Source organism: Propithecus coquereli, unplaced genomic scaffold, assembly GCF_000956105.1.
Source record: "Propithecus coquereli isolate 6110/MARCELLA unplaced genomic scaffold, Pcoq_1.0 Scaffold165, whole genome shotgun sequence".
NCBI lineage: Eukaryota > Metazoa > Chordata > Mammalia > Primates > Indriidae > Propithecus > Propithecus coquereli.
In genome coordinates, this window is record NW_012141080.1 from 1,112,744 (window position 1) to 1,127,807 (window position 15,064).

The 15,064-nt window shown below is 41.1% G+C and overlaps 1 protein-coding gene across 1 annotated transcript in view; it reads right to left on the reverse strand.

The window, feature by feature from the left end:
* Positions 1-15,064, reverse strand: part of GLG1 (golgi glycoprotein 1) — a 132,195-nt gene that overhangs the window by 9,360 nt on the left and 107,771 nt on the right. Inside the window, exons 10-20 of the mRNA XM_012641511.1 lie at positions 13,171-13,278; positions 11,842-11,904; positions 10,960-11,073; positions 9,789-9,877; positions 8,112-8,229; positions 6,771-6,863; positions 4,724-4,861; positions 3,169-3,292; positions 2,344-2,486; positions 1,878-1,979; positions 694-801 (exon numbers count right to left, since the gene is read on the reverse strand). Of these exons, the coding sequence (XP_012496965.1) occupies positions 694-801; positions 1,878-1,979; positions 2,344-2,486; positions 3,169-3,292; positions 4,724-4,861; positions 6,771-6,863; positions 8,112-8,229; positions 9,789-9,877; positions 10,960-11,073; positions 11,842-11,904; positions 13,171-13,278 (1,200 nt within the window). The remainder of the gene's footprint in view (positions 1-693; positions 802-1,877; positions 1,980-2,343; positions 2,487-3,168; positions 3,293-4,723; positions 4,862-6,770; positions 6,864-8,111; positions 8,230-9,788; positions 9,878-10,959; positions 11,074-11,841; positions 11,905-13,170; positions 13,279-15,064) is intronic.

Below are 15,064 nucleotides of genomic sequence, written 5' to 3' on the forward strand. Positions count from 1 at the left end.
TCAAAAAAAAAAAAAAAGAAACATTTTTAGCAGATGAAAATATTTATACATTTACATTCTCAATGATTAAACAACGCCAACGAAATTCTTTTTAAAAACATTTTTTAAAAAAAAGATCGAGTATATTATTTCATCTTTAATTTGCAAGACAATGTATGTTTTGTGGCAATATTTTGATAAATTTGTTTTTAGGTGACATTTCTGGAATGAACTAGTTTTAGTTTCATTGATTTCCACAAATGTGCAACACTTATTCTATATTGGTATTGACATTTTGCTTTGGTATTGCACTTACAGTGCCCTAAAGAATGTCTAGTCATGTCTAGTCACGGGGATCAGATGTATTCACAAATAATTGGAATATGCGAAAAGAATATTCAAGTTATAGGAGCTTAATGGTCAAAGACCAAATTAAAATGTGGTAAAAAAGTGATCCTCCTGCCTCAGCCTCCCGAGTAGCTGGGACTACAGGAGGGTGCCACCGTGCCAGGCAAATTTTTAAATTTTCTGTAGAGATGGAGTCTCTATGTTACCCAGGCCTCAGCCTCCCAAATCACTGGGTTATAGGCATGAGCCATAACACCCACCCTAGATTTTCAATTTTAGTACTAAGATATGCAGACTATAGCATTAAAAGGAAGAAGAGAAAAGAAAGAGAAAACAAAGTGAGGAAAAAAAGGAGATGGTGGTTACCTTTTTACATGTTTCTGTTTTTATCTTGAGCAGGTTGACCTTGAGGCACTCCTCTACTTGACCTGTCTGTTCTTGGGCTGCTGCTTCTTCAGCACATAGATTGGAGATCTGTTCAGGAGATACACAAAAAGCCAGACTACCCTCTGAGCACAGAAATGCTCAGAGAGTTTCAAAAGCAGAAGAGTCTGGTGATTCCAATCAGGTCTGGACACTGCACTATCTGAGCCCCCCCTTCCCTGGCCCATCACTGCTATCACCAGAACCCCTGGTCTCTAAATGCGTTGATTTGGTGATCCTCCCACAAATGAGCCAAGGGCTCGTCTCAAACAGCTTTCCTGATGGATTTCCCACCCTTCCTGTAATGGATGCCAGGCTCCTTTCTCCTTTACAATGACTGGCACACAGAGTTGAAAATCAGTAAATGCACATCTCTTTATGCTGCCAACTCTGAGACTCGAGTCAGATCCCAGGACTTGTCGCAAAGATGGCTACTCCTTCATGACACAAGAGGAAGGTTATATAGCCCAGTAAAGTGCTAAAAACAAATGCTTGACATTTATAGAGGTTTAGGGTCAACCCCAAAATCACAATTTGGAAGCACATGCGCGTGTGCGCGCGCACACACACACACACACACACACACACACACAGACACAGGGGTTCTAAAACATAGCCCAGAGCGAAGATAAAAAATTTAACTTTCTTTGTAAAGTTTTATGAGTGACCTTCTGTGAAATCGCTTTAGCTATGATCTCTTAAAACTGACGCATGTTAAATAGGGTTCTCCATATGGCCTTTTCTAGCTAGGAAGTCCAATAATTTCCAAGAATAGGCCTTTCTTTAGAGCTATTATGGAAGTACTTTTATCTTTCAGGCAAGTCTTAGGGTGTTCTGAATTGACTACAGAGACAAAGGAGAAGTGAAGAATAAATTATATATAGACAGCTATAGTAAAAGAACACCCTGTTCAATAGGGAAAAACGGAACCAACACTGTTGAGTGAAAGAACTAACATCAAGCCTAATTCAGTGTCAGAGACAAGAACTCAGACCACGGAGGGAGTCTAGAAAATGAACCTTCCTCTAAACATGGATCCAGGGCTCAAGGGGAAGAAAGTAAAGAACGTTTCTCCAATAAACACTTCTCAGATCAGCTCTGTTCACAGTTTTGTACCCAAACCCTACCTCATCTGAGCAGTGCAGCTGGAGCTGAGGATCTAGCCGGTAATCCAGAGCAGACTCCTGGATGATAATCCGGATCTGGTCCTCGCAATCAGAAGACAGGCGCTGCATGTGACGAAGGGAGAAGACACCAGCCTATCAGAAAACGTTACCTTTTGATTTGGCCCCTTAACCCCTGGCTTGGGGAGGGTATGAAAAAGGTCTTGGGACCCGGGCATGGTGGCTCACACCTATAATCCCAGGAGTTTAAGGCTGCAGTGAGCTATGCTGATGCCACTCCACTCCAGCCTGGGCAATAGAGCAAGACTTTCTCTTAAAAAAAAACAAAGAAAAAAGGGAAAAAAAAAGAAAAAGAAATTAAAAAGGTCTTGAGAAAATAGGAGCAAGGTAGGGACTTTAAAAGGGAAAATTCCCAGGGACAGAGGTGGCTCCATAAATACACCTCTGTGGAGAGCCCCGGCCAGTTTACCTGGTCAGCATATCTCAGCTTGAGGCAAGAGATGACTTGGCCTTCTAGCTCCGAATCATCCTTGGCTTTAGTCAGGATACCGTGACAGAACTTAGGAATGTCAGCTTTGCAAGCTTTCCTTAGCACAGGGTTTAAGCGGTAATCTAGAGCAGAAAGCAGTGAGTACATGATAAAATATTCCACCTGGATTCACAAATTTTTAGAAATCCACCTTCTAAAAGTGGGCATATTATGTCAATGACCATCACTATAACCACTGATTTATTTATTCAATAAATGTTTACTGGGCCCTTACTACACTGTTTTTAATCCGCAACATGATTTAATCGAAGAGTACTTCTGGGGGTCCCCAGAAGCCTTCTACTCTACAGTGTTTTGTGGTCTAATATTCTAAGTAGTCATCAAGCAGACATCAGCAACCTTCCCCATCAAAGATATTTTTTAAAACAATGAGAAGCAAATAGTATCCAACTCACCTTGCCTATCACTTTACAATGTTTTGAAACTCTGTTCTAGAACAGATCAACCATGTATTCTCCTGCCACACTCTTGAAGCTTTATTAAATCTCTAGACTTTTCTTTTCAAGGAACTCTAGTCCTGATTCCTTTTGTACATTCTTTAAGGGCAGTTTCCTAGTTTTCTTCTTTCATTTCCATTTTTCTGGATACTCTTCAAAGGAGTAAGTCATTTTCCTTACAGCCAGACTCCTCCCTTAAAATTCATGGGCAACAAAGCGTTTGTAGTTTAATTAGGTAATTATATGCCCACTTAATTCCAAGTAAGCTATAATGAATGGGACCAGAAAAGCCAAGCTGAGATCTTACCTGTGTTCTGGGTGATTTGGCGCTTGGTTATCATCTGTTTGCATTTGGGATCCATCAATTCACTATTTTTATTTTGCTTCAAACATTGCAACATGGTTTTAGAATCTGCTTCTGCACAGAACCTCTGCAAAGAAACAAAGTATTATAGAAACAGCCATCCAAATATGGCAATTAACTCCACCTGGGATCACTCTTACATCTATTAAAGAGCTAATGAAATCAGCAGCCTGAAGGTACTGCACGGTACAAGAGGAGCAGGTAAGTCTGAATAAGCATTCAGCCCAAGTTCCCTTTTTCACTTATTCTCTACTGTATTTCTCGCAGTTCTCGCTATGACCTCACTGGTTCCTACTTTGCATGGGACTGATTCCCTATGTACACAGTCATGTTAAATTACATGGCATCTCATGAGTTTACTTATTGTTTAAGCACAAATGTACCGATGTACCAGGTGGCCATGCAACCCTAAAGCTGTATCTACCCAACCCCAATGGAAAAACCTAGGAATTACCCACCAACCAATGTGAAGAGAGATGTGAGGAAAGCACCCATCTGGTTCATCTTAACTATAAGGGTTAAAATCCTGCCAAACACTGTGGGGCTAGCGCCTGTACACTTATTCTGTCCTAAAGGGATCAATTTTGGACTAGTAATAAACCTCATCTCTATTTTGCTAATCCTCAAGTCTTTAAAAGTGCCATTATGTCTGAAAATGCTGGTTGAGACATCTCAGCATCAAGCCTCCCTTCCCAGTTCTGTTTCCAGTTCTCTAAAGCATATGTGATTATAATCTATTAATATCTTAATACGAGGACATGGATTGCTCGTTGATTTCTATAAAACCTTGCAAAGCTCTCTCAAATCAGAGCCTGACATTTCCACTTTTACATATGACTCAATTTTATCAGGCACAGTTAAAGAGACTTACACTTCTTTTTTTTTTTTTTTTTTTGAGACAGAGTCTCACTTTGTTGCCCTGGCTAGAGTGAGTGCCGTGGCGTCAGCCTAGCTCACAGCAACCTCAGACTCCTGGGCTCAAGCAATCCTACTGCCTCAGCCTCCCAAGTAGCTGGGACTACAGGCATGCGCCACCATGCCCGGCTAATTTTTTCTATATATTTTTAGCTGTCCAATTAATTTCTTTCTATTTTTGGTAGATGGATGATCAGGACACTCAGTGGTGGCTTTTCTAGTACACTTGCCATTAACTGCTCTCAAAACCAATCATATATTTATTGACATATATTTACATTGGTTAGTTATCTTAGCTCTCTAGTTTTCAAACTTGATTGTGCACCAGAATCACTTGGAGGGCTTGTTAAAACAGACTGCCTGCACCACTCAGAGTTTCTGATTCTGTAGAGGGAGTGGGGGTGGTGGGTGGGGGGAGTGTCCCAAAAACCTGTAAATTCCCAGATGGTGCTGATGCTGCCGGTATAGGGGCCACACTTTGAGCACCACCATCCTAGCTGTGTAAAACAAGGTGAAACTAAAAGAAGTTTATGTTGTTATTTTTACTTATGCTGTGCTTAGCCCTTGGTTTTGGATTCCTCACCTTTATCATCTGCTTGCAGACTCTCATGAGTGTGTAGTCTAGTTCTGGGTCCATCATTTCTGTCTCCTGTAGCTTAAATACTTTCTGGTGGCAACGGGTACTTAGCTGCTTCTTGTTTTCTTTCAGACATTCAATAATCTATGGTATAAGAGATTTGGTCAAGTTGAGAGATATATCAGGAATGGATAATCTATGTATTCTCACTAAAGTATTCAGTTCTTAGTGTACTCTCCATTTTTTCAATCCAAATACCTTCCATTTCTGATCTCAGGAACACGATTCAGGATTTCCCCACCAAGGAGAATTATACTTATAGATTTACAACCTTAGGGCCAACAGCAGACCAAAGTATAAAAATTTAGGATGACTAGCAGGCTGCACTGAAGTCTAAAGGGAAGGAAACTCACTCAGGATTCCTGGTTTCGTCTGCCTTCTAGAACTGTTCCTTGTCAAGATTCCTTTTGGGGGTATACATTAGCCTCTGGGCATTGCCTGGGGCAACAACTCTGACTAGACAGTAGGCACAAGCCAGGAGATTCAGTTCAACTCACCATTTACCACATGAAAATAGACTCTTGGATGCTAGGTATGAGTGAGACCCAACCCTTAGCCTTGGCAAATACATCCCACAGGGCAAAATTATATAAATAAATATGATAAAAAAGATGAGTGATAACACAAAAGCATAAAGTGTCATGGGATGGATTTTAAGATAGTGAATTAAGTATACCCTGAAATCTTCCGTTCCCTGTACAAACCTTTTGATATTGTAGAAAATGTAAAGAAGGAAAGCAGGTAGGAAGTTGTGGCAGCTAAGTATGTAGCATGAAGTCATGCAACTTCTAGGAAATGCTCAAGGCACAACCAGGAATCACTGACTAGTTGAGGAACACATATCATAAGAAAGATGATAAATAAAGTAAACCAAGGACTCAAAACTTAGGGGAAAAAGGTAATATGGCAATCAAAATGAGAATTCAAAAATATATTTTAAATCCTCAGAACACCACAGAAGGCAATGGTAAATAAGAATCAAGAACGGGTAGTTATGAAAAGAACCATTTAGCGACCTAGGAAATGAAAAACAAAACCAAACTGGTGGTCTCTCTAAAGAGAAGGATGGACAGAGCTTAAGATAAATTATTAAGCTGGGAAATAGAATTAAGGATTACCCAAAATGCAGTACAAAGAAACAAAGAAATGGAAAGCATGAAAGAAAAAGTTAAGAGACATGGAGGAGACGCTCAGATGCTCCAAGCGTCTAATCGCAGTTCCTGAAGGAAGGCAAAAGGAAGCAGTATTTGAAAGAACAATGAGAATTTCCCAGAACTGTAGAAAGATGTAAATTCTGAGACTGAAAGAGCCAACTGGAATAAGGGGGAAAAAAAAAAACCATACCGTATCACATCGCACTGAAATTATAGGCCATTAAAGATAAACAGAAAACTCTAAAACCTATCAGAGGTAAACTACCAAGAAATGAGACTCAGGTGAGCATTAGTAGATACAAAAAGACAATGAAGTAATTTTCTCAAAGGCTAAAAGCGCCAGGGCAATGCCCTTAACTAGAAGAGGTAGCTGAGTCATAGGGAGAACATTTAAAAAATCACTTGTCTGCCCTTCATTCCTGGTGATACTGGATAAGACCCCATTCCTGTGTATTTTAAAAAGTTTCCTAGGTGATTGTTATGTGACCGCTAATGAAGAACTTCTGTGCAATGGGAACATAATGAGGGAATTATTAATTATGAAGGTGCAGAGAGTTGGGAAAGGCCACAGAGAGGAGGCGGCATTTAAAGGGTCATTAGGACTTTACCAGGCAGACAGGTGGGTAAGGATGAGGTAATCTGAAAGAGGGAAGAGAGTGAGTAAGGAGAAAGAGGGGAGAGCAGGTGAGGACCCTGGGAAAGCAGTCTGGTGTAGCTTAAGAGGGGATGATTAGGTTGAATAGGATGTGATGGGTCCTCTCCCACCACCCAAAGGATTAATTATTAAAATGTTACCTTCACATTACTTTTACAATTAAAAAATAAAAGCAAAAAGTTACCTGAGCATTGCCATATTGCACAGCAGAACAATAGTTCTTGATGTCACTCTTGCAGGCTTCGTATAGATCTGGTTCCAGACGGATGTCCTCTGTCTGCATGAGAGGGAGCCAGCATGGAAAAAGTGAGCTTACTTTAAACTAGAGATGGCAGATATTCTACCGACTTATCTGTTGACTGGATCTTGTCAAGTGACTCCAACTTCTACACAGCAAAGTGGCAGCAGTGAGGCCATGCAGCAGGAGAAATCGGGTTTACTTTCAGTTCTGCCACCAACTAGCTACATGGCCTTGGACCTTGTTTAGTAAAACAGAATACCTCATCTACCCTGAGATGCAATGTCTAGTCCTTCATAGGACTGCTGTGAGATAAAGTAAGATAGTATTATGTGAAACCCAATTTAGAGAAGAAGAGAGAAAAAAAAGAAAACCACTTTAGAAAGTTAAAATCACTACATAAATGTTGAGTTCTACTTTCATTATTATTTTACTAAAAGAGCTGGATTCAAAGCTAGGGAATCAAAGCTTCCAGCTTAACACAAATCTCTACAAAGCTTCCAGCTTAACACAAATCTCTAATGTAACAGGACATTAAGGCCAGCTCCACTTAGAATTCTCACTGATCACTGCCACTATATGTAAAAATATGATAAGTAACTTTTGGATTATTAATGGTGTTTGCTCTCCATTGCTAGTTTTTGCTTAGCCTGAGGTGAAACTAGTATGATCTGTAGCATAAACATATTAAAAATATTTTTACTTGTCTTTTTAACACAGGTCATGCTTAACTTCAAAAGTAAAGCAAGAGTTTCCTCTTACAGTGCACACTGTAGGTAACTTTCCAGTATTCATTTCTCCTCCATGAACGGGAAGCTTGAAGTGCATGGCTTTCCCCTAGAGATTGTTGTTGGTCTGGGAGTGGGCAGAGATCCCACGATTCCAACCTGACACAATCAAATTGAAGGGAAGGACCTTAATTTTAACCTTCCCCCGCCCCTTTTGCTGGAGATGAAAACTGGAGCAGTTGGCCAGGTGTTGCAGGCAGCCACTGGGCAAACACGAGGGAAACCAGCCTTAGGATGAAGCTGATGCTGAGGACAGCAGAGTAGAGAGGAAAAGAACCTCAATCCTTGAGGATATTATTGATATACTGATTGTATCATGTGCCTAGAGCTTTTCTTACAGCTGGACTTTCAGTTATGTGTGGTAAAAAAAGTTTTATCGCTCAAAACAAAACAGTGACTCCAAGTCTTAACCACTGCAACAGTGGCTGGAATCTTCTACCTTGCCCTAGCTTCTCCCCAACTTCCTAGGCCTTGTGGTTGCTGGGAGCAGAGGCATTACCATCTCTAGCTCCTCCACACGGAGCTGCTTGCGGCATTTCAGGGACACCCTGTGCTCCTTTACTTCCTGCAGAGTGTCGTTGCGCACGGTGGTGCTCAGGCAGATCACGACGTCCACCCTGCCGAGGAAAGGAGAGGCCTGAGATTGGCGGGAGCCACACGAGGGCAGATGGCCTAAGAGCTGGGCTGGGGTGGGGGTTGCCCCATTTACCAAGAATTCAGGACCCCCTATTTTGAATCTTTCCTGTAAGCCTTGCTATTTTTATCAGAGTGCTAAAAGGCACGATTTGACTGTATATGTCATAAAGGTCAGGCAGCAGTCTGAATGCTGACTACATTCCTGACAGGAAGGGAGGCCAGACAGGGCACATGTGTGCAAGGACAGTTCAACACTTGTTAAAAACATGTGACCACAGAGGAAAGCTGATCTGAACTCTGGGACTGTGCCTTTGATGTACTATGAAAACTAATTCCTGAAAGGTACAGAAAATTGAGCAAAATAAGAACTTGGTTTATATGAAGGGAAATGTGTTCCACAAATGTGCCTCTCAAAGAGCAACACGGACGAATTTGGGCAGCCATACTACATAAGCTTATCAGTCTCCTCCTTAAAACCTCTTTTTTTTTTTTCTTTTTGAGATAGAGTCTCGCTCTGTTGCCCTAGAGTGCAGTGGTGTCATCATAGCTCACTACAACCTCAAAATCCTGGGCTCAAGTGATTCTCCTGCCTCAGCCTCCCGAGTAGCTGGGACTACAGGCCTGCACCACAACGTTCAGCTAATTTTTCTATTTTTTGTAGAGTCAGGGTTTCACTTTTGCTCAAGCTGGTCTTGAACTCCTAGCCTCAAGCAATCCTCCTGCCTCAGCCTCTCAGAGTACAAGGATTGCAGGTGTGAGCCACCATACCCAGCCAAGACCTAATTCTTTTTTTTTTTTGAGGCAGAGTCTCACTCTTTTTGCCCAAGCTAGAGTGCCGTGGCGTCAGCCTAGCTCACAGCAACCTCAAACTCCTGGGCTCAGTAGCTGGGACTACAGGCATGCACCACCATGCCCGGCTAATTTTTTCTATATATTTTTAGTTGTCCAATTAATTTCTTTCTATTTTTAGTAGAGACGGGGTCTCGCTCTTGCTCAGGCTGGTTTTGAACTCTTGAGCTCAAACAATCCGCCCGCCTCGGCCTCCCAAAGTGCTAGGATTACAGGCGTGAGCCACCGCGCCCGGCCAAAGACCTAATTCTTAAATGAATAAAGAAAGCTTTTGCTTCTTCACTAGATACCTAATTCGATAAAAGCCTCTGCTGCGTTTCAGAGATGACATATGGGCTGACGCCAGGAAGAAGTCAGTTCATTCCTTTTACTCACACCGCAACTTGCTTCTCTTAAGTACACAATCTATCTCTGCTTCATCAGTTAGCCTGAACCTGGAAAAATTAAAAATGCCTCTTTAGCCTATGGGCTCTGCATGTAAGAACTACCACCACCAGTTGTGGCTCTAGGCAGCTATAAAGAAGATCTGTCCAGACAATTCAAGCGTTTAGCCACACTACTAAAGGAGATAGCAGGAGGCCTCCAGGCTAATCCTACCAGACAGCAGGGGGCTGCCTGACATCTTGGATATTCACTCAGCGGCTAAGAGGGCCTTTAGGAAAGCAGAATCAATCAATTAAAAGCTACATACTTCTTTTTTATGTTGGGGCAAAGTTTCAACACATCCTCCTTGCAGGCCATTTTAAACTTGTAAGAGAACCGAAAATCCTTCATCTGTACCTGAAAGATGAAGAGAAAGAAAATCAGAAGCTCTGTGGCCAGCTGGAGTCAACAGTGGTGGGTGACATTTTATTCATACAGCTAGCTGCGCACAAGGCCCTGCGTGAGTTGCCTTGTCTGTCTCAGACTTCGTCACCTGCCAACCTCTCTATTGCTCTCTCTGCTCAGGCACACTGGCTCTGCTGCCTTTCCAATCACACTCATGCTGTTCCCTCTGCAGAAAGTTTTCTGTGTGGTTTGCTCTGCCACTTCCTTGAGGTTTCTGTTCAAGTTTCTCTTTTTGAAGGTCCCTTTCTCCTTCACCCTCCAACCCCTTATTCTGCTTTGTTTTTCTTTCTGTAAGCACCTGAGACTATACATTTATTTGTACCCTTGTTTGTGTATCTTTCTCCTACTAGAATCTAGAGGCCACAGGGCGGGGTGGCTTCTGTCTCACCATCATCCCCCAGCACCTGGCACTTCTGGGATTCTCCCTAACACTTGCTGATTGCAGTCAGGTAGGCTAGATACCCTGAGAAGAGGTCAATTAACACAGTGGACTGGATTTATCTTCCTTGGAAAGAAGTGCTTGCTATACCAGAAACACTTCCTTTAGCTTTATGTGGTAACTATGAAGAGTATGTTCTCAATATCTTATTCAAATGCCAGAGCTAGGTTGTATAATTAAAAAAAAAAAAAAAAAAGGCTTAAAGTCCAGTATATTGACATACATTTGGGTCACTGCACTGAACAGTTACACAAAAGATTCCAATGATACTAAATGTTGAAGGAGAGGCTAAAACACCTTGTGCAATGTGACCAAAGCAAAAAATGCCTGCTTGTTTGTCCAACCCACTAGACTATATGCTCCCTAGTGGTAGGGACTATGTCTTACTTATCATTACATTTCAAGGAGCCTAACAAAGTGCCTGGCCATATTAGATAAAAGCCACATTTATTGAGAATAAAAATAGGATATACATATTTGGGAAAAAATGACTTTTCACAGAACATCAGAGGTGCTTTGATGTTCCAAAAGAGGAAGGGGTTCAATAACCATCCATGTAGCTAAGACAGGAAATCAGCAGCCAGGTGTCACTGACCAGCTGGAAGTGGGTGACTCCAATGGCACACTTCTCATTCATGTCCTTCTGGTGTTTGTTCTGTATCAGACACTCCATCAGGTCCCCAGAGTCTATCTGGTTATCTGCCACATCCTGGGAAAGACAGTGCACGTTTACACTTCATTTGTAACAATGAATGAACAAAACTTTTAGCCCAGCCCACGAAAAATGCAAATAGGTCTGATTCTAGAAGCCTTCACAAAAAAGATTTATCACAAATTGTATCAAAATAAGCCTGAAAAAGTACAAGGGATAGAAACATTTCAAGGATAAACATTTAGTGGAATAAAATTTACACGGCAAGTTGTTCTGCGTGAGACAAGAATAGGTGCTGTAAGTACTCACTTTCCTTGTATGATGCCAGCAGCTGGCGTCTGGGATATCTAACATAACTTCCTGGTTGTCATATCCTGATGGCTGCTGGGTACGTTTCACTCCCACGATTTAGGTAGTTCAATCAATGAACAAGTAATAAAGCAATAGAATTCACTCAATATTGAGGTACAAGGAAACAAGTGGAAGGAGAAGCCACTGTTACTGCTAACAATCCTGGGCTGAAGTACTGGAAACAATTTCACCATACTAACTAACAGATGTATCCCTGTTCCATCTTTTCTTATAAGGGGTATCTCACCAACTGCTGCTAACCACACACCTGGTCACCTACAAAGGCTAATCAAATAGGGTTTCTCAGGATGGTGGTACCTCTGTCTTGATCTTGTTTCTATTTCCAACTTTAACGTGTCAAAGCTGGCTATCACTCAGGAGTAATGTACGCTGATGAGTCCATCACACTTGGGGGCCAGAGTCCCAATGAACTGAGTTCTGTTTTTAACCCTTGTTCCTTCAGATATCACTTACGTGGCAAAAGTTCTGAATGATGGGCTCACAGGCTCTCATCAGCAAGGCTTCTATTTGAATATCCTGTAGAAGATTAAATATATTAATAATTCTGCTTTAGAAAGAGCCAGGGGTGGAAGAGGAGCAGTTTCTCTTTCTGAATCACTAGCATCTGATGAGTAAATAATCTAATATGTACATTTAGAAATTACTATAGTATTTACATTAGATAGCCCCAGAATAAATAGGATTGCTCCTCCACTATACTTTGAAAGGCCAATTTTCTAGAGGCAGATTCCTCTTTACGAATGAACAAAAGGCAGAATTAAGAAAGGCGGGATGAAAAAACATTTAGCAATAATATTAGACTATGTAAAGCTTTTGGAGTTTTTCCAAAATGCCAAGCAGTTCAAAATGAAAACAGGGATGACTAACATCTACTTTTAGTTTAAAAGCTCATATGCTAGATCACTGCCCTCAAACCAGATGACAAACCACTGCTTCTGGGAAAATATTAAATGCCCTTAAGCAGAGTAACCCTGTGCAGCACTAGCTGCTGAAATAACATCTTCTTTAGAGAATTATACACTTGAGACTGTCCTCATAAGCCCACAAGGACAATGAGAATGGGAGAGGAGATGACAAGATGAGAGAAGGCAACAAACTTTTGAAAACTATAAAGCAAAAAGGACTAGTTGAGAAATGTAGCTTTATGAATTGTCAATTTTTGTCAATTCAAATAGTACTAAAAGGCTTATGATAAAAAAATTCCCTACTTCTCTTTTTTCTGCTGCCACAAAACAACTTTAACATTTTTAGTTGCCCACCCTCAATCGTCTCTATATTTCTAAATAATATGCCTATTCTTATGAGAGTTGTTAATCCTATTTTTAATATTTTAGTGGGTTTTAGGAACAGGGATAAACACACGTATTCAATCTTCCATGTTTAACTCGAAGTCTCGGCTTTTATTTTATTAAACACGCAAACATTACCAAATGACCTAACTAAAAGAGCTAAGTGAATGGGATTACTTTTGAATATGATTAAGAGATTTAAAGTATAGCTGTTATCTTTTTTTAAGGGAGAAACAAGACAGGTCTAATGATAACTCTAATTTACGAAGAAAACCAAAGGGCTGTATAGAATGTTTTTCTAGAGAGAAGAAGGAAAGGGTTCAGGAAGCAACACAATATGCTTCTTTACAGTGCAAACAGGGAGAATCTGATCAGGTTTCTTTTGATTGACAGAATCTGCACTCTCCAGAGTCTATAAACAGTAGAACTAAGCAAAAAAGCCCTGGCTGCTGGTAGCCACTCTCCTCTGATGAGTAAGCGGCACAGTGCTTACCTCTGATTCTAACTCGGTTAGGTTGCCAACTATATCTCTGCACTCCACAACCAAATCATCCAGATGGTCCTGGAGGCACTCAAGCTCCTGCAAATAAAAAGGCAAGCCCTTGGCATTTATCAGTCATATAAATGAACAGGGGAAGTTAAGATACCAGTGTCTACTTCCTTTTTAGTGGTCTTCCTTTTCTCTTCTTTTTAAAACCACCTCACTGAACAGAACACAAAAGCTTTATTTGAGTCCCCAAACTAAGATTGTTGAAAAGATGGTTACTGGATGTAGCAGGGTAGTTAAGAGGGCCAAAGGGGTACAACAGCCATGCAAACCCCCCAGAAGGTCAACATCCACAAGTTCAACAAGAACTGATTTTCAGTTCTCCGAGTCTAAAAATCCTATCAGCCTTTACTCCACTTCATCGACACTCTGCCATTCCATTCTTAATCTGTGCTTTGACCATTTTTACCTCCCATTTTAAATATGCACTTTAATAATGGTCACAGAACAAAAAATTCAGTGACTGGCAGGGATTATTTTTAAATTCTTTGTGGGCAAAGTAGGTGGGGACGCGGGGTCCAGAACATAACATACAGCTGAGTGCTCCTCTAAGTCACATCTGGGATTCTAGCCCTAGCCCACATCAAAAGGATCCTCTGAGGAAATTTCCAAAATAAGTGAACGCACTAGGGTTCGGGTATCTAAAAGCTGTCTTGTCTGGGCTTTGGAAACTGAGCTGGAGCCGCCTTGTAGCATTAGTCCATTACTATTCCTTTTAGAGGTTTAGAGGTTTTGAGTATAACATCAGCTCACTTTCTCAAAGCATATCAACAGCTATTTCTCAGCAAAGTCCTCCGTTAAAGCATCAAGTTAAACTTACTTCTGCAAGAATCAGTTTCAGAATTAGCATGGGAAGGGAGGAGAGGGGATGTAGGAATCACACAACAGCCAGAATGGAAGGAAAAAAAAAAAACAATGAAAGGAAAATGCACTAAAACTTTTGGGAATAAAATAAATGGCTAAGGGAAAGATCCTATTCATGAAATCCCTAGTTTAGCTTCTCAGTGATGGGTTGCAATGTAGTGCAGCTTTCTAAATGTATACTGTGGGCGTGGGATGGGTATGAAGGAAACTGTTTCCTGGGTTTCCCTATCACCGTATCCTTTGATTTTGGATTTTGGTTTCATTGGACAGAGGCAGCAGAAAGCTAAACTATAGGCATTATCTAACAATAAACCAGACAGCATTGTAGCAGGCTCTGAATGCAGAATGCTGAAAATTATATTCCTTTGCCCAACAGATCTTAGTAGGCAGGCATCTTGCTTCTTTAAAATGTCTGTATTGTGACTTGAAGGGGTTTTGTAGTGGTACAAAAGGAACCTGGAAACCCGAGTTTACTTCTTGTTTCAGTATTTATGAGGCTTTAATCAAGTAGCTATTCCTCACTGCTGCTTATCCTGCTTTAAAGTGGAAGACATGCCACCTTCCCATATAACTTGCAGTAATGTACCTTTTTTCCCCCTTTCCCTTAAACCAGGCACACAATCCTACGAACCACTCATAATATGCTTGTAATTCTTGGGAGCTGTTCCTTCCCTATACTTTCCTATATGGAGAGATTATATTAAATAATGGGATGAATTGGCCAGGTGTGGTGGCTCACGCCTATAATCCCAGCATTTTGGGAGGCTGGGGCTGGAGGATCACTTAAAGCCAGGAGTTGGAAACCAGCCTGAGCAACATAGCAAGACCCTGTTTCCACAAAAAATTAAAAAAAAATATTAGCCAGCAAGTAGTCCTAGCTACTTGGGAGGCTGAGGCAGGAAGATTACTTGAGCCCGAAAGTTCAGGGTTACAATGAGCTATGATTACGCCAGCCACTATATTCCGGCCTGGACAA